Source organism: Daphnia pulicaria, chromosome 9 (genome assembly GCF_021234035.1).
Source record: "Daphnia pulicaria isolate SC F1-1A chromosome 9, SC_F0-13Bv2, whole genome shotgun sequence".
NCBI lineage: Eukaryota > Metazoa > Arthropoda > Branchiopoda > Diplostraca > Daphniidae > Daphnia > Daphnia pulicaria.
The window spans coordinates 197,698-219,257 of record NC_060921.1 but is presented as its reverse complement, the minus strand read 5'-3'; the positions used below and the strand labels follow the sequence as shown (position 1 = coordinate 219,257).

The following is a 21,560-nucleotide window of genomic DNA, read 5'->3' as shown; positions in this document are numbered from 1 at the left end:
ATCTCTTACATTGATGCGCCTTTTAATAATGTCTGATACTTTGAGCATCGTGAAACTTGTGGTGTTACCGGGTACGTTTAATGAGTTGTGTATGCATAAGATTTCATTAGCATAATTTTTTTCTTAATAGATGGACTAAAATTTATGTCGCTGCCAATTGTGATGTCAACTTTTGTTACTGAAAGCCTAGCGGACATCCCTGCATTAAAAAGAACGGACATTAAACAATAATCGATGGATCAGTCAGTTTCATATAGAGGGTTAATGGATCACAATAATCTAAAGTTGGAAATTCCATTTCTCACCAAAATGCATCCCGATTTTGTACCCGATTCACTAAAGGCCTTTCAATTCTATTTAACGTAAGGATTTTCATGGGCAGATTTGGCGCATGGTGATTCACTCTATGTCAGTGAGTACGCATCGCCGCTCCATAAACTAAAGAAAAGAAAAGATTATATTTGTAAGTTAAAGGTAAGATGATCTCATCAAATCTCGTCGATTGGCACAGGAAATAGCAGTTCGTGTGTGTTTATTGTTCAAATGTTATTTAAAGGGAACAAATAGTTAAACAAACCCATTGACGACGCCGGATGAAGTGCGCCCGGACCACAACTGAAATTATAAACAAGTTCAACATGGCCAAGGGGAAAAAGTTTTACGGAAGACTATGGAAATGATTTCTTACCAAATAATGACCGGGAGGACGTGCAATAGCTTGGATTTTTCATTGGATTTTCCCCAATGATGGGGTGCAATGTATCCGGGCTGCAATTCCACCATCACGATTTCAGTTCAGTCACTCGGCAGCCCTCCAATTCCGAAAACTGTTGTGGGCCATTTCGAACTTCCATATTGGGACAAACTGTCGAAACAAGAAGTCAATCAACAAAATAAAATCTTAATTGAATATCTCAGCAAAAGACTGAATGGATAAAAACATCACGTCGTCTATACCTTCTTTCGAAGAGGCTGGTGGGCATCGATGGACGAACTGGGAAGATCCAGCATAGCAGGGACGACTGACGAGTAAAGAGGCCGGTGGGCACGTTAAATAAAAAGAAACAAGAAAATAACAGAAGTGTCAAAACATATTGAAAAACAAATCTTAACACTGCAGGCATTCTAGAGTTGGATATTCCAAGTTGCGTAGGCCCCCACTTTTGTTTAACGTCTAGCAAATACTTGACAGCAGTAATGAATGAGGTTCCTGCAACTACTGATGGTTTATCGGTTTATCCTTCTAGGCTATTTTGTTACATTGAGTCGTTACGAACGATCACTATTGATTGGCGCAAATAATGCCGAATATCGGACGATTGCTTCACACTCTCTTATTTCAACTGGGACTGTTGCATGAAGTCCATGATGTAGACTTTGCCGAAAAACATGGGAAAACTGATTTCCATAGTCTCTTGTATCTAGCCGCAGGCGGTAGAAGGTAAATAAACTCTCCTCGACGTGTTGTTGGATGTGGTTTTCCCTTGTAGACTCGATAGGCTGAAAAATAATTTCGTTTGGTTAGTTGATTCTTGGAAAATAAACCAGTTTAACTTGCTCAGACTATCTGTCGCGCTCGGTGAAACAGGAACGCAGACATCCGTTGATTGTATCGGCACTTGCCGTGCACCTGCTGCTGCAACAGCAAAAACATCAGCATGCGGGCGATGTATCGCTAGGGCAACAGGATGGAGAATCAAATGCAAACGATCGGACCAACGCCGCTATGTGACACGCATTAATTTGGACGGTAAAATGTTATTCTTCACATTACAAATAAAAGCGAAGGTAACCTCGATGAAAAAAAATTGTTTTTCCCAGAGTCTAGAACGGCATGTGTTGACTGTTTACGATGTTGACCTTGCCCTTGTATGAAATTTGATGTAAAAAAGAAAAGGGAAACTGTCTCCGGGTACACTGGTGGATGTCTGCACCTTCATTCAAATCACTTTCAAAATATTTTTTTGCTTTGTCGTTGTTTTTGAAGAGAGATACAATTCTAATTGCCTTAATACACAAGACAACTCCCTTAACTAAGCTCTGACTAGTTGTTAAAAGTGTTAAATTTGAAATGAAAATCTTACGATATAATTACGAAATATTAACAATAAATTACATTTACTCGAATTGCAGTCCAATAATTCCATCAAAGTTAGTAGAAGGTGTACATATGCATGTGAAGCTGGTGCCAAGCCATCAAAATAATGTTAATCATTGTCTATACTTAATGGCAATAATGATGACAACTGGGAATATTCGTCAAACTGCGTAAAAATATAAGTCCATCTTCTTTCTACCAGTAGTGGTGGCCTCTGTACAGACAGGAACGTTTGTTAATTTTAATTTCGAGTGTGGAAGTTTAAATTAAATAACTTTAGGTACCCGTATCCATAGCCGTAAGGTCTCCCGTAGTAGTGGCCGGGGTATCCATAGCCTCCGTAATGAGCTGACCGACCCAATCCGTAACCGTACCCAGCACCGAGAGCTTTTCCAATCAAAAGTCCTGCAAGAAATTGACGTTTCGGTCGTTCGTTGGGAGCTAACGATTCGTCAATGGTTACTGGATTGGCAGCAACCTCGTCCACTTCCACCGGAATCGCGGAACAATACGCCACCACCACGGCGAGCGACAGGGCGATCTTTTAAGCAATTACAATAAAGTTAAAGGAAATAATAATTAAAGTAGATGCCACATTGGTTCAGAGTGAACTTACCAAGAAAAAGTGACTGCGAGACATGGCGTCTGTGGCGTTGGCTGGCGATCACGAAAGTGATGTGTCGATATTCGTCATAGACCACAGAACGTGGTTTACATATCCGTGCTTTCAAGGCCACACGCCGAGTCATTTGTTACCTGCACGTCACCTGCTGAGAAAACAAAGGAAATGGAAACAGATTCGACAGTCAGTCTGTAAGGAAACGTCAAGGTCTTTTAAAATTTAAATTTCCTTCCTCCATTCTTTGCCAGTGTTACGTAAAAGCTTTTTCTTGCCCTTTTGTTCATTAACAAGAGGCTGTGTAAACAACTCTGCAGGGCAATAATGACGAAGCGATTATTCCTTTTGAAAATTCAAAAGTATTCAAATGACATGTTCTCGGCTATTAATATAAATACGATCCTCTAGTAAAAAGCACGTGTGAAACTCGCACAGAATATTACCTGCTACATAACTTTTGCAAATTATCATTTTTTCCTATAAAAATGAAAGCTCGACACACAGGGATAATAAAGTAATGTTCCCGACTGTCGCAAACACTCCAAACAGCAATAAATTACGCTTTAATAGAATTAAAGAATTGTTCAAAACTAAAAAAAAAAACGAACAAACTTTGGCGACTGGCCGTCTGTTGAATGATCGACGTTGTCATGGAAATGGTTTGCACCGTTGCCACGAGACATGAAAATAAACATTTTGGCATTTTGGGCGTCAAATTTGAATGTTTGTTTTGTTTCTGCTTGGAAGCCAAACGAAAGTACGATGTATTAAAATCAACAAATAACAGACAAACGCACACGATGGAATAACAGTAAAATGCGAAAATAACAAAAGAGAAAAGTCAAATCTTGTCAATCCAAACGTAACGCGAGGGAGGGAGGGGGGAATAATCGTCTTCGGATGAGTATAAGTTTTGATGACAGGTCGACATCGGCAGTTGGGCAGTCAAAAATCAATCGATTAATCGATTTATCTTCTGTGATGATATGCCATCTGGCAACACGGCACCCATCGGCTCTATATATAGGAGAGGACACCCTCCCTGTCTCTGACTCCCACTCAGTCTCTCTCAGTCTCTGTCTGCTCTTCACAGAGCATTGGTCGTCCCAATATACTGATCCGAGCCGCAATCTCTCTCTCTCTATTCGACTTCATCACATCTTCCGTATCCATAGCTATTCATTAAACATGAAAGAAAAACTTTGAATTGAGCGACTCAAAATTGCATTCTCAAGGAAATCAAAGTGTTACCCGTGTCCGTGGTTATGATATGGACGATGCCCATGTCCATATCCTCCATATCCACCATAGCCGGAAGGTCGGCCATAGCCTCCGTAGCCTCCGTAGCCTCCGTAAGGTCGGCCGTAGCCGTAGCCTCCTCCCAAGGCCGATCCGATCAAGTAGCCGAGTCCAAATTGGCGCTTTGGTCGTCCATCCGCTGATCCTGCCGCTCCTGCTGCTCTGGATCGTAATCTCCGTGCTTTCTTCCATCGTAAGCTCACCGGATGTGTTCTTCGACGTCGCAAGTTGAGAATTGCTGAAGCTACAAGTTCGACGTGATTATCCAATCGCAATCCATAAATGGTGGGGACCATGTTCAAAGGGACGCGAAGAGATCCTTCGACGTATTTTTCCACTGTGAGAAATGCAAGAGCTGCAAGACTTTTCCCATCAGTAAGAAAAAAGTATAACTACTTTGAACGCCTCCGCCTCATCCGCTTTGACACAATAAAAACAGCCGACACTTTTTCTACACTTTCGAGTAACTATTTCTTTAAATAAAAAAATAACCAAATTTAGTGAGCTCATAAAAAAAAATAATCATCCGGAATAAAAATATAACGACCACTTTTCACCGGAAGAAAACGAAAAAAGGTTCGTCAAAATTATTTGTTCGCCGAATTTTTTACCACGGCGATGCTCGAGATTGTCCTGCCCACCCCCGATCCTTATGTATGTATATATATTAAGTCCGAACAGTGGCACGTACGGCACATGACTTTGGCGACACGTTTCAAGTGGTCTGTTACCCAGAGATACAAAGTGTCCGCATTCAGAGACAGACGTCCATTTTTATTTTCTTTTTCTTTCGACCAAACGAGTTGGTACCCATCGAGCATATGGGGGAGAAATAAAAATAAAAATAAGGATCGATCCTTTGTATGTGTGTGTATATGCAGAGAGACTCTCTGTTATAGCTAATAAATCCAGCGTGAAGTGTGAAACAAAACAAAAAAAGAGAATTGGAAAAAAGGCTGTTTTATCAAGTTCTCAGAGAACTCAGGCATTCAACTGTACACTGTCGGCTCCAACAAACAAAATGGTGATATGCATCCAGGATCAACACATTGAAATGAAAAAAAATAGAACCAACATGGTATTTGTTGGACCTACAAGCAGACAGTAAGAGTGACACAACAGAAGTCAGAAAACAGCTGTTACGCCACCAAAAGTCGGGAGGTGTTGCCATTTTTTTCACCTGAAAAAATTTTATCTTAATAATAAAAATGCGAAAAACCCAAATGTTACAAATATGGATCTACTTAATAAAGAGTGGCGATGGTGGATTTCTTAATGCCGACAGAATCAACCATTCAACCCGAGATGTATGACAACAACCTCAATAACACTGCATCCGGCGGTTCTCCGTGGTCATACGGGCAGAGATCGCCCCTCAGGCACTGTTCTCGGGAATATGGACACTGAAATACCTCGAGAGGGATGAGGGGGAAGAAATTAGCTGGGGCAGGGGCTACGACCGGCGGCAAATCAAATGCGGGAGCCACGACAGGGGGACGAGAAGACGGACGTCTCATAGGTGATCGACTGCGATCGTTTCTTTTGGCCTGATTGATGGGGGTGGCTTCAATAGGCATGGAGCGCAAACTGGGAGCCACGAGAATGTAGTCCTTTGCTGCAACGGCAAACGGTGAACGGGTGCTCCGAGATGAACGTTGCGGTGGCAACGGAGAACTTGAAGTTCGATAACTTTTGCTGCTACCTGGACTCCCGCCACCTTGGCGACGGTCATCCCGGCTACTGCAGCCAGGTTGTTGATTACGAGTTGAACGATCCAGACGAGAGCCAGTACTTTCGTTTCTGCTTGGATTGGCTGTGTCCAGTTCTTCTCGCTTGGTTTTATGACGTTGGATTTGTGTGACGGTTGCCGAGACCTCTTTGCCCTTAGAAAAGGTTTGGGGAGTTTCCTTAATGTCCATGTTGAAGATATCTTCAGAAGATAGTCGTTGATATGGCGACCGACCATCCGGATGGACACGAGAACCATCTAGCACTTCGACCGACGACTCGGCACCGTCACCCAGCGCATTTGTGTTAAATTTAATGAAACCAGCGCAATTGGCCAGAACCTATAACCAAACTGATTTAGAATATCGTCTTTACAAAATTGTAGCCATGTAGTAAATTTACCTTTGGACCCATGTGACAAGCAGTCTCCAACTGAGATCGATTCTCTAATCGCTGTTTGTTTCGCTTCAGGGTTTGGATTAAAGCTTTAGCTTTCCTGGGTCCGAGACCGCATGTAAACTGAATCAAATTTGCCGTGTGAGGGTGGTGAATGGCGCAATTGATGTCAACGCCAGCTTCGTTTGTTCGCTTCACAAATACAAGATAGAGACCTTCCAAAAGTTCTTCTTTGGATAGTTGCTCTTGCAACGGAGCTCAGAACATTCCATTTACACATTTGGGGTAGGGAAAAATGGTGACAATGGGGCCACCTAACGGGGGCCCGGGGGCCCCGAAGGCAATAATCATGAAGATGACGAGGTAGGCGACTCTGACGGCCAGATCTGGAAATAGGCTGTTGGGGTGTCGGTATATTCCCAACAATCGCCTTAGACGAAGTTAAATTTGATTTTTCTTTACCTGATTTGACATTAACGATTTCAAAAAAACCTTCTTGTATATCCACTCGGCTAGGATGGGTACTTTTCGAAGTTGCATGCGTTCTGGCATATCAGTTTGTAGAATCTGTTGAATTAATGTTTACGATTAGAAACAAGACACAAAACTATTGCAAGAGTAATTAAAGTTTCACCTTTTTGTTCACTTTTGAAGACGGAGGCACTGTTGGAGATGTTGCCAAACCGTGGTGGTTGCCGAACCCCACCCAACTGTTTAGTACTACCTTCTTTGTGTTCCCAGCCCTTTTAGTGTTTTCTATGTCTTTCAAGTGTCACTGTCAATGGCTTCACTTGATTAAAGAGATTTGTGCTGACAGGTATGTCAACCCCGAATAAAAGTTACTTGCATACAATACTGTTTATTTAACACTTCACTCCAACAGGCACACACTGCAGATATGATTTGTTCTCCAAGGTGACAAATAATTTGTCGATAAACTCTGGTGTCTTCTCATAGAGGACTAGAAAAAGCTTTTTCCTAATGGATTGACGAAGCTCAGTCTCTGATTTGTCCTTCTTAAGCAGGGCAAAAACATGCTTGGCATGAGCTGCATGATCTTTAACACGCCTGAATAAATAAACATGTATATTATCAATGATGGAATAATTTGAAATTAATATCTCGTCAGTGATTCTTACAATTTGGCCAGATAACCTACGAGCCAAGATTTGAGGGCCTTTGGATTTTCAATAATCATTTTGGAAAAGGAAAAACAACACAGTGTGACAGCAATTCGCTGAAGCAGTTACGTAATTCAGAGTCCAAAAAATTTGGTTGTTTCGTAATGGTGGTCCTATTTATTTACTTTTTATTCGATTTTCTCTTACTTTTTGAAGCTTTACTTTGTTGGTGACAATCGTGATTACCGGACGTTTCGGCACCGACTAGTAGACTAGTCAAATTCGGCACTACCTACTATCATTTCGGCACTGAATTATTACACATTCGGCACTAGTGGGTATGATACGAAAAATGCATTTTATTTTCAGAAAAAAAGAAGTGAAAAAAAAGAAAAATTTATAGTTCCAATTCAACTTCACGGAGATCATCGGCATTTTTAGAAAATTTGCAAGAATTAAAATCGGAATACAATTTGGCACAGTTAAATAAAAGTGTTTTTGTGTTAAGGTTGCTTTCTTCGACAGCTTAGAATTCCTGGCCAGCTTCAACAATGGTCGTCATTACGTGGCAAATGATGCCAAATGAACTGGTACATACGCACGAAAACATTTAATTAACATACTACCAAGTTCATTCAACTTTCAGTTTCAAAAACATAAATGTTAACTTATGCTTAATATTGACTTCACTTTTTGAATTCTTTCAATTTTCAACATTTCAGCTCCTACCTCGGGACCATGTTTTGGGACAATCGTATCGTCGTCTGCATGAAGCACTGGCATCATCTAGCGGTTGTTTATAACAATTCATACGATTGTCCAGTTTGCCGCTAGAGGGTGTTGATATTGTTTATAAAAATGGCGAAATGTGTGAAGAGTTTTGTCATCTTCTGTTTCCAAATTTTCATGTTTTACTGCACAAAATCAACCAATTATTTACATGTAAGGTTATTGTGATTATTCTAACTACATAGTATCACTCACTGTGTACTTGACCAATTGACTCATTGTGTACTGTACTTGGAATTCTAGAAAATGTACCTGCCGTCTAGTCAACAGATTAAATTTGGACCCCATTTTAAAAACAAATTGCTCAACACCTCTGTAACTCACACCCTCAGCTTCATATACATCATCCTCTCACATCTGAGTCAAAACTTCGAGCTGTTTTGCTTAATAGTTGTGGCATTGGATGTGTGGTTACAGGTAGGCATAACTTTCCGATTTTACTACCTCATCAATTCATCATCCATCAATGCACGTGCAACAAAATAATCTTAAAATTCATGCCCATTTGTTTAAAAGGTTCATTCTTTCCTGAAAGATGCTTCACCTTTGAACACTTTTGGTAGGGTGTCATGAAATTGTATTGCTGCCATTCCCTGCAGCTCCCACTTCATAGCTACAAGAAATGACTTATAGGAAGCCTACAACAGATTGAGGTAAAGGTGTGCTTCTATCTATGTTCTCGCTTTATCATGTAATAAACTTTGCATTCCACCTTGCTCAGGGGTATTTATGAGCCTCACTGGGTCACTGCAATGTTAAAACCTTTTTCTGTTCTTTGTTTGAGGAATTCATAGGTGGTGTGGTATGCCATTGGATTTCACGAGTCAGCCGCCGATGTCAATCTACAACGCAGTTTATTTATTGAAATTGTGTGGTCCTGGCACAGAGATAGATGCTTGATGCTGGCCTTTGTCCTTGACAGAAGAGTGACTTCTACCAACTTTCTGCTCCATCCTTATCTTCGCTTCCCACACTCATCTAGCTTCTCTGCATATTATGCTGCAAAACAATTTGTCCTACTTCACTGACGAGTTAGACCAGTCGCTTCCGTCCGCAGCGACAGACCTACTGTCACTCACCACGGAATTATGCCCAGGTACCCGATAATTGACTTATTTAAACTCGGTCGGTGTCTGTGTAATAATTTCAAAATCAGGCCGTTCTTGCGCTCTAACGAAGTGTTACTTTGACGTTTTTTTTTCTAACGCTAGATGGCTTTTCGATCATTTTCAGCTGTCAAAACAGTCAGTTTCAGTTACTTTGCACATTTCTTTAAATATTTATCGGCAGTTATTGTGTGGAAATTTTTTAGTGAAAACTGACGATAAATATTCCACCATCAAAGCACACTTGTTAAATTTTCGACATTTGCTTTTTTTTCTACTTCCGGTTTTCTCATTTCAGTCAGTAGTTGTGTTAATATTCATTCGACGAATCAAAAAACCACATATTCGTGATCCTCGTAAAATTTGTGGTAAAGTTCATGTTTTTATTTGTACGTACGCGTACTTCCGGTTTCGAAGAGAATCAAGGAAAATCAAAAATTAAGTTTTCATGTATCGCCACTAGGCGATACAACGGCTCCCGTGGGTCCACTTGAAGGCTGGGTAACATTGGAGGAAGAAAAGGCCATACCTTTCGGCTTCCTAGCTATACTGAACAACCTTTTGATTTGATTTGTCTACTGAACACTTGCCAATTAGAACACATTTACTTCTGTATGCTTTCCCTTTTGTCTAGAAACGGTTCTAAATTTCTAATGAATTTCTATAGATGCTACATCCACAAAATGAGCAGCAATGGATTGAATTCCTGAATTCGTAAGTTTCAATAATAATTTCATCCACATGCTTTATTTAATGATTTGATTTGTCTACTGAACACTTGCCAATTAGAACACATTTACTTCTGTATGCTTTCCCTTTTGTCTAGAAACGGTTCTAAATTTCTAATGAATTTCTATAGATGCTACATCCACAAAATGAGCAGCAATGGATTGAATTCCTGAATTCGTAAGTTTCAATAATAATTTCATCCACATGCTTTATTTAATGATTTGATTTGTCTACTGAACACTTGCCAATTAGAACACATTTACTTCTGTATGCTTTCCCTTTTGTCTAGAAACGGTTCTAAATTTCTAATGAATTTCTATAGATGCTACATCCACAAAATGAGCAGCAATGGATTGAATTCCTGAATTCGTAAGTTTCAATAATAATTTCATCCACATGCTTTATTTAATCACTCTCTTTTCTAGGTATAGCCTCATCTCCAGCACGAGTTAAAATTTGGGTTTGAAACCCAGGTAAAAAGAATTCAATGTTGATTAAATGTTATGCTTGTGATGAACAAATTATTGGCAGATCACAATGTTGACTACCAAATTACGAGCTTTTTAATACTGAATCCTGTGAATGGACATTCTGTCATGATACAACTTATTTGTGGCTAAAATTTTTTATGTTTGCTATTCTAGGTGGACTGTTGAATAGTCCAAGTCTGAATTTCTACTGGAGTCTTGCTAGATGATATCAGGAACAAGGTAATTGTTGATTACTTGATTTCCAACTTCATTAATGTTAGGTTCATGATGAATGTAAATTTGACAGATCATAATGTTGACTACAAAATTAAGAGCTTTGTAATACTGACTTCTAAATTGGCACCTATTTATACCCAACTTATGATCTAGGATTAATGTTATTTTTTTGTTGATATAGGTAACTTCTACTGTGTGATTTGCTGATTGGCACCAGTCTAAAAGATCATCTTACATAAGGTGACAATCTATTTCTTTATGATTTAATTTTGGGTTATTGATAAAATAACATTTGTCAGATCATGATGTTGACTACCAAATTACGAGCTTTTTAATACTGAATTTTAAAAGTTATTCAATTCTTTCTCCACTGTAGACATTTTGTTCATTATTTGTTTTATTTCTAGGTTACTGGATTGGTGACTGGATGTTGATCTTAACATGTAAGGATCTGTAAAATGAATGCCAAGACATTTCAACTGTTTATGTAGGTTAGGCTACTACAAATAAAGTATATTTCTTTTATCTTCCTGTTACTTTACTTTTTACTGCAATTTAATCTTAACATGTTCTGTCATTTGTTGGCACTAGGTTATTTAAAGTTTGTTAGACCCATCTGTTGGCACTGAATCTTCATAGATCTTTCATGGTGCAGACATTCTTTCAATGCCAAAGTTATATTTCAAGATTTGCTTGCTCTGTGCTGTCGGTAGCTCTGTTTTACTTAGGAACAGAATGAGACTCAGTGCCAACGTGGAAAATAGGAATATATTTCGAGGTCAAATCGGAAGTAAAAAGTCAAAGTATGAAGGAGTTGCAGTGGACCTCTGGTCGATGGAGTTAAGCAGCGGAGGAAAAACGCCTTTGAACCCATTCTCAGCCCACGACGCTTGCTCAAGTGAATTGATATGTGGGGTCGATGAACTTTGAAAGAGGAAGGCAACAAGTGCCGATAGCGCAATAGCATTTATTTTTAGTAATTTGATCTTGATGTGATTTTTTAGACAAGAATCTTGCAGACAGACATTTGTTTGTGTCAAGCGTGTATATCAAGTGTAATATTTGTTGGTAGATGGCGTTTGGTGGTACGGTTAAGAATTCAAACGTCACCTGTGTCTGATTTCAATCTCATTGATTTTATTTAGTCATTTACAGTTCAGTGGTACACCGTACACAAGTCAAGGTTGCTTCAATCTTTAAATTAAATTCCTTAAGCTTGATTCTTATTTAAGTTTGTCATCAATAATTTACGATTAATGTAGTTTAGCGCCAGATGGCCACAATCCAGTCATGCGGATTGTGGACTTGTGTCGTCTGCTCCGCTGCCTCGTGTAAAACCTAAAACACCTGTCTGAAAACGTTTGGTCGACTAGGAGTGTTAATGTTTGGTCCTCTTTGGATGAGTTTTGGTTAAATATTTTACATTGAGAAAAGATTCATATTTTCCCATTGATGTCCCACGGACGATACCGACAAAAACAATTGGAGTGACAATCTGTTTATTTTGGCGAATTCTGGTTCATTCAATGTGTGGTCATTTGTCGAAACAAAATCAATCGTCATTCCGTAGCAGACTGACAATTTTCTCGTGAAACAGGTAATATTTTTTAATTATTATTGAGTTCATTCACTCAGCTGTTAAAAGATTGTTCAAATACTCTTATGTCCTGCTCATTTTGACTTATGACTATATCTAATTTCAATTCCCACGTTAAACGTCGCTCGCTTCCCAGTTATTAAAACCTGTTTAACTTCGTTTGTATTGACATTTCGGATAAGTGATGTGATACCTTTGAGCAAACAAAAGATGTGTAAGGAGAAACAGGATCACGAGGAAACTATTTAATGCCAAAGTTTGCAAGGTTTTCTGTTTGGTGTTTCCATGTTAGGTTTTCACATGACGTAACTCACTGTCAAGTTAATTTCATTCCATTTTACAGTATTTGCCAAAGAGCATTCAGATACAGCCTTGATTTCTGCCAAGTTATCGGGATGGGTTGTTGGTGTTGAGTTATTCAGTTTTTCAGTTACGCAAGAACCAGGACAGTTTTATGTAGGATACTAGTGTATTTGTAAAATAAGATCCAAACCAACGCTGTAGCTCATTAGGAAATGTTGTTTTTTTGTGCTGATAACCTCCGATTTCCTTCTCAATTTTTCCCCTCTACCTTTTCCCTACTTTTTGTGGTAGGTACTGAAAAATAGTTGAAAGTTAGGGATTTCTTAGGTTGGAAATGACAATATGATATGACAGTTTTAAATATATATTTTAAAATCTGTGGACAGATTGTTCATTTTGTGTACAGGAAATGAAGCGTACTGAGGTGAATGTTGAGTTGCGGAAATCCAAGAAGGAAGACCACCTGCCGAAGCGACGCAATCTTGAAATCGATGACCAGCCCCTCAGCCATCTTAAAACAACAAATCTTGTGGCTGCAGCCAACATAAGCATTGAGGACATAGTTAATGGTATGTTTGTAGCAGCTTTTGTTTTCTGTATAGCCAATTTTCTCATATTTTTCTATACCACGCAGGTATCAACAGTGGTGATGAAAACATGGAATTAACTGCAACCCACGCTGCACGTCAAATCCTCAGCAGGGAACTGAATCCACCTATTGACTTACTCGTCGATGCCAATATCGTTCCTAAGCTGGTAGAATTCCTCAGTCGTAATAAGTATGTTGTGTCGTGATAAGTTGGTTTCCAAACCCTTTCATTTGTAATCGTGATGCTTTTACTGTATGTTTTAGCTATGACCTTCAGTGTGAGTCTGTCTGGGCTCTCACCAACATTGCTTCAGGAACATCTGATCAGACCAAAGTTGTCGTCAGTGCTGGGGCTGTCGCTGGATTGATATCTTTGTTGGGATCATCTCATCCAGTTCTGGCCGAGGGAGCTCTCTGGGCTCTCGGTAACATCGCCGGAGACGGACCAGAGCTTCGAGATCATGTCATCAAGCTAGGCATTATTAAGCCTTTGATCACCTTGATCAAACCCGACGCTTCAGTAAGTTTATTTTTAAATTAAATACATGTGAAGATTTAATAACAGATTTTATTATTAGGATCCAATCTTGCGTAAAGCCGCTTGGACTTTGTCCAACTTGTGTCGCTACAAGATTCCTCCACCCAGTGTCCATGCAGTCCGACAGTTTCTGCCCTCCCTGGCTCAGCTTATCCACAACATCGACGACAGAGATATTCTCGCCGACACTTGCTGGGCTCTGTCATACCTCACTGATGGCCCGAACGTACGCATTCAAGAAGTTGTCGACGCCGGAGTCGTCCCTCGGCTCGTCGCTTTGCTGGACAGCTATGAAATGGCCGTCATCACCCCCACTCTAAGGGCTATCGGCAACATCGTTTCAGGAAGTGATATTCAGACCGATTCCGTCCTGGCTGCTGGTGCCTGCCCGGTGCTGGGCAAGTTGCTTGTTCAATCCAATATGAAGATCGTCAAGGAGGCTGCCTGGACCGTGTCCAACATTGCTGCCGGCAATACTATCCAGATCCAAGCTCTCATCACCAACGGTATTGTTCATCTGTTGGTGGACGTGCTGGGCCACGGCGATTTCGAATGCCAAAAAGAAGCAGCTTGGGCCATCAGCAACATCACCTCGGGTAATACATTTCAGTTTGCTGGTGCTGATTGATATTTTTAAACTTTGTCTTTTTATTTTCAGGTTGCACTGTCGAGCAGATCGTTTTGTTGCGACAGCTTGGTGTCATCATTTCGCTGTGCGCTTTGTTAGAGGCCAAGGAAGATAGCAAGACTATCTCAGTCGTGTTGGATAGTTTGGCTAATATTTTGGCGGCATCCGAGAAAATGGGCGAACTGGAGGAAGTTTCCCTTAACGTTGAAGATTGTGGTGGTCTGGACCGCATCGAAGATTTGCAGAGCCACGAAAATAATGAGATTTATCACAAGGCGTTGGCCATTTTGGAGCAGTATTTCTCAAATGACGTAAGTGAACCTTTTTTGTGGCTTTTTAAAATATTACTTCGATTATTACCACAACTGTTCACATTCAGAGTGTCTGTGCTGACAGCTACACCATATTACTGAGATTTTATAACATTATTTTTATTTTGAAATCCCTTTCTTTATTTCGATTCATCGTTTTTTGTTTTTTTTATTATTTTCGACAGAGGGATGCAGATTCCGAGTTGGCGTAATCTACATCGCAGAGTGTCCATTACGAATTCAACAACCAGCCATCTCAAAAAGCCCTCGAAAGAGATTTCTCATTCTAAATTTTGTCATCCAAAATTATTTTTTCTGCCTTTTCAATGGTAAATATGTTCTTCACTTCTTTCCACGCTATCCTCACTAGTTTTGGCCCTTTTTGAAAGATTTTCAAAAATTTTTATAGTTGAAAGTTGCCATTTGCAATTTTCATTTCATTCCCTGCACGACGTCTTCTTTCCTCTTTCTTAATGCGCGAAACAAGAGCAATACAAAACAACTCGGATCAACTCTGCATTGGGGTCGTTTGATGTTGTCGCAAGTTGTTTTGTGTTTCAAGTTGGTTTCCTAATTTCAGGTTGTCGGTCGCAGTTGATCACTTTTCTACAGAGGTGGACGAGAATCACGAGATCGCTAATGGTTTGCACGAGGAAAATTTTGTTGGTGTTGAAGAATTGCCTGATCCTGTGATGCAGAATCGAGATGAAGTTCGTCGCTTCTTCGCAACTGGCAACTGTCGCCTTCAAAGCGAAACCAAAGTAGTTTGCGTGAATCCGACCATGCTCGACCCAACAACTCTTCGATGGGAAGTTCATTTCTTAAAATAACCCCTTTTGATGGTTACCTTCCGCTAGCTAAAGAAGAGTTCGAGATTTCGGCCAACGACAACTTGCTGGTCCGATCGTGTCAGAAAATACTCCAGAAATTCGTTATTTCTTATCGAAGCCGTATTAGTTCAATCAAAATTTCTGTTTACTTGGAGGATTTCTTGGAGTTCTGCTACGCCAACGCAAATCAGTTTGACGTCATTGATTGTAGTAATCTTCCCGGCCCCATTGGATTAGCTAACGTTATCAACTCTGCAACATCAAGATTATCCGACAATGAACTTTATTCACTCAATCTGTGAAATGGAAGGATGTAGGGGATACATTGGAGAAATACGTCGAAGGATCTCTTTGCGTCCCTTTGAACATGGTCCCCACCATTTATGGATTGCGATTGGATAATCACGTCGAACTTGGAGCTTCAGCAATTCTCAACTTGCGACGTCGAAGAACACATCCGGTGAGCTTACGATGGAAGAAAGCACCGTCCTTTCGGAACGTATCATTGGCTCCCTTTCCGTTGTTGGACCGTTGTTTGGATCAAATAGCAGACAAATGTTTTGATATTTTACTCCCTCATCGTATGGTTAGGCCTCAACCCGGGGATAATTGTGGCATGATGCTGTACACTGCGCTAACGTATGACTACATTTTCAGCTCGATGATTCAACGCCTCGGAGGGGACAACTGGTTCAATGAAGAACGAAGATACGCAAATTGGATATGTGGCTCATTTGATTTAGCGAAACGAACAACAAAAGCCTGGAAGAATGGTCGACCACTTCTGAAGCTGACAGCCCATGCCGATAAACCCTTCCGTCCTCTTAAGGGAACTCCAGTGCTTCGTTTGATTCTGAATCGTTGTTCAGTGTTCAACGAATCCATGGCATCCAAAGATAATTATGATCTGTCTGGCCCTGGGAACCATATGATCGATAACTTTCAGTTTGAAATGAAGAAGAATCGCGATGGAAAGGAAAAGTGTCACTTTAGTTTTTATTTGTTCCAGATCACTGTTACTGGGCAATCTCCAATGATGACTGTCAAAAACTGTATCGAATCTGAAGATCAATATCTGCTGAGAATAGATATTTCATGCAGTGATAACGTCTCTGGTAAGTTTGTCTTGTGAAATGAAAGAACTAATTTGATTTGACGTTTTTATTTTGAATATTAGGTCTGGCCGTGTCGACGAATCCGAGAAAGCCATGCGAGTCTGCTCACGAAATCACCGTTTCACTTAGTCAACCGATTGACTTGGAGCCTCTGAGTATGACGTTTCCCTTTCCGATCCTTATTCATGGTGTCCGCGCTACGCTCCACCACAAAGACCATTTTATTAATTTAGTTTTGAAGAAAGCTGTCCTTGAGCCATGGCCACATGAGTATCAAGCCAAGCATACGAAATGGAATACTGACCGACTGAACCTCTTGGCTGAGAAACAAGTGATGGTAGAAGATGACAGCGGAATTGCCCGTCCCTCTTTATCTTCTTCTTGCATGAACTCGTCGATGCTTCATCTTTTGTGCCAGTTTAAACTTCCTCAGGTTGAGGCGCCTTCGTTATTGAAAAACAAACACTCCATTGAGCCTAGTCCGTTGCATCATCAGAGGCATTTTTCAACGTTTCACTTGCCTCAAAGCAGCTCGCACAAACTTCGTGCGAATTTATCTAAAAGGGTTGTCTGCCGAAAATCCTGATTGGTACCTCCGAGTGTACAAACCGATTCGCACCTCTCCGGAGGGAAGCCCAATGTTGATCATCTCTGCTTTTGACAGTAAGCTTGCAAAAACCTTAGAAACTCGACAGGAAGCAAAAAGCAAGTTTAAAGTCGGAAAGAGTTTCTCTTTAACCATGACGGTTAAAGCTGAAACGGACGAAAGTTTACAATTATTCCTCTAAGTTTTAAGACTCAATTCGTAATCTATTATGTTTTTAAAAATACGTTTCTCCAATGTTAATAACTTTTTTGTTTTGTTATTCAGGTTGAGGATTTCACCAATTACTTGGCCAAAGTACAACCTTCACTTTCACCGGGAGAATACAGTCCTTGGCTAGCCACTTTCCTTTCTCCACTCTATCTGGATGATATAAAGGATTTGGTCAACTTTCCAAGACCAGTCCGTCAAGAGTATACTGTCAAAGTTCGCATGGGCTTCATCCCCGATGAATGGTTCCAGTTGTTCTGCTCCAAGACTGGAGTTACTGGTAAATTTTATTTATTTTGTGTGAAACAGATGGAAACTACATTTTTATGTCTTTAAAATTAGGACTGTACACCTTAGGATTGGGTTTGGCTACCTATTTGTGCAGCAAGGAAATAGTTCTACATCATGGAACGTGAATTCTACATGGTCTGTCCATTGCCATCATGATTGTCTACCCTGTGAAGAAACTTGTTCCTGCCACAGTCAAATTTCCTTGACGCTGAAGTTGCCGTAATTAAAATGAGTGATCCTTGTTTAGCCCCACACCTGATAATTCACACGTTCCCACTAGAAATCCGACGCTGATCAGCTGAGAGTCTTCTGAGGCAGCAACAGCAGCAGCCGGACAAGATGGCGAAAGAGACCAACCTGTCCGGCAAGGTTAATTCCGGCTTAGCTGCGGCCGACGAGCAGTAGGACGAAGACAAGGCGCAAATCGTTTTCTTCCTCTCGGAGACTACGGTGGTGAGCGCCGGAAGCCACCGGCCGGATGCGCCCAACGAGGATTCACCTGCCCTGGAAGAACGTGAAACCTGGGCCAAGAAAGCTGAATTCCTTCTGGCCGTCATTGGCTTTGCGGTCGATCTTGGCAACGTCTGGCGATTCCCTTACATCATCTGTACGCATTATTAATATCCATTATCTCTTTTCAATCAAAATTAATCCTCGCCGTAATTAATTGACAAAATTGAACCTTCCTTTTCTTCCTGCACCACCCCACCCCCAGGCTACAAAAACGGAGGAGGTAAACTGGACCGCTGATTGATTAATGCCGTGAATGAAAAGTAAATCGATCCTTTGACGGGTGTTTTTTATGCAGGTGCGTTCCTCATTCCCTATGTCGTTGTGATGGTCTTTGGCGGTCTGCCGCTATTTTACATGGAGCTGGCCCTGGGACAGTTTCACCGCAGCGGCTGCCTAACTTTCTGGAAGCGCATCTGCCCGGCCCTGAAAGGTACAAATCATTGCCGTTTTGTCTTATTTTGATAACCAAAAACACGCGTGACTTGACTTGTGGTACACAACACGCAGGAGTGGGCTAATACGCCATTTGCATCATCGATTTCTACATGAGCATGTACTATAATACCATCATCGGCTGGGCCGTCTACTATTTCGTGGCTTCGTTCACGTCCGAGTTGCCCTGGACGTCGTGCGACCACCCGTGGAACACCAACAGTTGCGCACTTGTCGGACCCGTCGATAACGGCACGTTCGTCCAAAGTCCCGCTCAGGAATACTTTGAGTACGATTTATTCTCGCCCACTCATTTACCATTTTAAAGATATTATTTACCATCATTATTCCTTAAACTATTAGGCGGAACGTCTTGGAGAACTACCGGTCGGACGGGATGGACGATCTCGGACCAATCAAATGGTCGCTGGCCCTGTGCGTTTTTGTCCTGGTCTACTTCTCACTGTGGAAGGGAGTCCGATCGACTGGCAAAGTAATTACATTTTCCTTACGTCTCCTCTCTCTCTCTCACTCGCCCCACCCCGGTTTGAAATGTTTCGATGGGTATAAGAGCAGCAGCTGCTGCATCATCGCAACATCACTTGGCGGGGGGTATATATGTATCTATGATACTCCATATCTCTCCATACGTGTATTTGATCTTATTGGGCTACTCTACGGCAACTCTTTTTCCGGATTCCTCTTCCGCTTGTTATTGCATCGATCCCTTCATCTTCAGCTCTCCCCACCCCCTTTCTTGTCTTATCTGTCTGCCTCAAAGTAATATCTATAGATTCAATCTATCTGGTACTACTATATACTTATACTTCTTCTTCTTCGCCAACCCAAACTCATTTGCCAGAGTACCATACAGTCGAATCTATTTCTTTCCTTTCCGAATTGTTTTTTCTTCCTCCTCCGGCTTGACCGACTCGCCGCTTGTATTTATTTGGTTTCGAAAAACAAATGGGAGCCGGAGTTAAAAAGGATCGCGCAGACTCGCTAATGAAATCGGCGGATGAAACGCGGCTGCATTGTGTATTGCCCCTTTGCGATGGCAGCAGCGGTGCTGGTGCTGGTCCGTTGTTGAGTCCCAAGTCTCCAGAAGTCTCAAGAGGCAAGTTATGAGTGACTTCGTATTCATATACACTAAAGCTTGCCTCCCTTATTTATTCGAATAAGTTTATAGAATGTTGCAAAGCGAACATTGTTATTTAAGATTACACGCATATGGCACTGAACATTCAACAGCTCCACATTTAATAAGGTATAGACAAGATACAAAATGCTTAAAAAGGGATAAAATTCGGATGTAAGAAAATGTCAAAATTCCAGATGGCATCCACTGAATGTGATGGGGAAGGCGGGGAAGGTTTCAAGCTTTGGATCGATGGTACTCGTAACAAAGAGATAATGTCTTAAATCCAAAAAAGTTTTTATAACAAACTGGCATGGCAATTTTTTTTTAGATTTTCTCATAATTTCTTAATTAGTCCTATTACTCATAATGTCGTAATGAATTTTTTTTTAAATACTAAAATAGCGAATTTGCCATGCGGATATCAACGCCAAGCGGATTAGTTCCGTAAAGGACTCGAGAAAATTTATTCTGCTTTCGCCATCAAAATATTATTGCAAAAATACCGAAAAATACTGAGAGGTTCGTGAAGTGGAGCGTAGTGTAAAACTCTTTTCAAGTGTCTTTTCATCAAGCAACTGTGCTACTTTTGCAAAGTAATAAGAATTAGAATAATACCAAGAGTCTAATATATTGTGCAGATTTCAGAGAACCACATATGAAGTGTGAACATTGTTCAAGGATGCATAGCAGATTCGGACTGCAACATTTGGACTTCGATCATCCTTGGAAAATGGAAAACACCACTGTTTTGGTACTGCTTTGTTGCTCCCCCACTCCTTCCCGGATGTTGGAACCTTTTAATTTATGATCGGTATCTCAATTCAGATATACTTGGTAAGAACAGTTCCTGCATCATTCAGTTCAAATATTGTTGTTCAGTTGTTGTTGTTACACTTATTAAGATTCTATTAAATAGAAATGATCAGACTTACACCTAGTTTCCATATTTTGTTCTGGTTGTAGCCAACAGAATTTCAGTAGGAATGCCCAAGTTGCAACATTGAAATGAAGAAATCCATAAAAAAATGAAGAAAGCAAACAAGATCGCATGGGTATAATTTAAAAAAATGTAATACTTCTCTTTTATTGTTCTTCATTTCTCATTATTCTGTTTAACGTGTTTGCTGGGAAGGGCATTGATTGCTTCACCCCATGCACTTCTGTTAATTCTGATATGATTGGGTGAAATTCATATTGATAGATACTTGGCCCTTGGGGTCAATATCAATATCGGATAAAGAGGAGGTTCCTTCAAGAGAGGCATGCAGCGCCACCACAGCTTCGAATCGCTCGTCTGCTTTGTTTGGAGTTTGTTTTGTTCATGGCTTTGTTTGGGTTTTACAACAACCAGCATTCCTTCTCGTCATGTCAATAAAATTTGGTTGTTCCGTAATGGTGATCCTGTTTACTTTTTATTCGGTTTTTTCTTACTTTTTGAAGCTTTACTTTCTTGGTGATAATCCTGCATGAAGCACTGGCATCATCTAGCGGTTGTTTATAACAATTCATACGATTGTCCAGTTTGCCGCTAGAGGGTGTTGGTATTGTTTATAAAAATGGCGAAATGTGTGAAGAGTTTTGTCATCTTCTGTTTTCAAATTTTCATGTTTTACTGCACAAAATCAACCAATTATTTACATGTAAGCTTATTGTGATTATTCTAACTACATAGTATCACTCACTGTGTACTTGACCAATTGACTCATTGTGTACTGTACTTGGAATTCTAGAAAATGTACCTGCCGGCGTCTAGTCAACAGATTAAATTTGGACCCCATTTTAAAAACAAATTGCTCAACCCTTCTATGACTCACACGCTCAGCTTCATCTGCATCATCCTCTCACATCTTAGACAAAACTGAAAGC

General features: G+C 40.6%; 4 protein-coding genes and 1 long non-coding RNA gene across 11 annotated transcripts; 2 read left to right on the top strand and 3 right to left on the bottom strand.

Moving 5' to 3' along the window:
• Window positions 1-3,858: 3,858 nt before the first annotated feature.
• LOC124313721 (keratin-associated protein 19-2-like) lies at window positions 3,859-4,312 on the bottom strand. Its single transcript, XM_046778535.1, has 2 exons — window positions 3,969-4,312; window positions 3,859-3,892 (listed from the first exon to the last, which is right to left on the bottom strand). The coding sequence occupies exons 1-2, from the start codon at window positions 4,310-4,312 to the stop codon at window positions 3,859-3,861; spliced, it is 378 nt and encodes a 125-aa protein (XP_046634491.1).
• Window positions 4,313-5,302: 990 nt separating this feature from the next.
• On the bottom strand, window positions 5,303-6,370 carry LOC124313300 (transcription elongation factor SPT6-like). The gene is made up of 2 exons (XM_046778156.1): window positions 6,147-6,370; window positions 5,303-6,085 (listed from the first exon to the last, which is right to left on the bottom strand). Exons 1-2 carry the CDS (start codon window positions 6,156-6,158, stop codon window positions 5,312-5,314), a joined length of 786 nt encoding a protein of 261 aa, XP_046634112.1. The 5' UTR covers window positions 6,159-6,370; the 3' UTR covers window positions 5,303-5,311.
• A 3,281-nt stretch (window positions 6,371-9,651) lies between these two features.
• On the top strand, window positions 9,652-15,070 carry LOC124313064 (importin subunit alpha-5-like). Of its 7 annotated transcripts, none has more exons than XM_046777773.1 (12): window positions 9,654-9,768; window positions 9,824-9,870; window positions 10,311-10,358; window positions 10,530-10,595; window positions 10,774-10,832; window positions 11,000-12,189; window positions 12,879-13,061; window positions 13,127-13,271; window positions 13,346-13,601; window positions 13,660-14,215; window positions 14,278-14,558; window positions 14,744-15,070. In XM_046777773.1, the coding sequence occupies exons 7-12, from the start codon at window positions 12,902-12,904 to the stop codon at window positions 14,768-14,770; spliced, it is 1,425 nt and encodes a 474-aa protein (XP_046633729.1). In that variant the 5' UTR covers window positions 9,654-9,768; window positions 9,824-9,870; window positions 10,311-10,358; window positions 10,530-10,595; window positions 10,774-10,832; window positions 11,000-12,189; window positions 12,879-12,901; the 3' UTR covers window positions 14,771-15,070. The 7 variants fall into 7 exon arrangements, with proteins under 7 accessions (XP_046633728.1, XP_046633729.1, XP_046633731.1 ...); XM_046777775.1 differs by lacking the exons at window positions 9,654-9,768; window positions 9,824-9,870 and adding exons at window positions 9,919-10,062; window positions 10,208-10,254; XM_046777776.1 differs by lacking the exons at window positions 9,654-9,768; window positions 9,824-9,870 and adding exons at window positions 10,109-10,152; window positions 10,208-10,254.
• Window positions 15,071-15,150: 80 nt separating this feature from the next.
• Window positions 15,151-20,420, top strand: LOC124313113. Its single transcript, XM_046777849.1, has 9 exons — window positions 15,151-16,503; window positions 16,566-17,166; window positions 17,375-17,597; window positions 17,660-17,827; window positions 17,889-18,215; window positions 18,324-18,341; window positions 18,417-18,842; window positions 18,917-19,046; window positions 20,333-20,420. Exons 1-2 carry the CDS (start codon window positions 15,756-15,758, stop codon window positions 17,087-17,089), a joined length of 1,272 nt encoding a protein of 423 aa, XP_046633805.1. The 5' UTR covers window positions 15,151-15,755; the 3' UTR covers window positions 17,090-17,166; window positions 17,375-17,597; window positions 17,660-17,827; window positions 17,889-18,215; window positions 18,324-18,341; window positions 18,417-18,842; window positions 18,917-19,046; window positions 20,333-20,420.
• On the bottom strand, window positions 20,401-20,853 carry LOC124313701. The gene is made up of 3 exons (XR_006911006.1): window positions 20,771-20,853; window positions 20,627-20,647; window positions 20,401-20,488 (listed from the first exon to the last, which is right to left on the bottom strand). It is a non-coding gene; the product is annotated as an uncharacterized LOC124313701 (long non-coding RNA).
• Window positions 20,854-21,560: the final 707 nt, after the last annotated feature.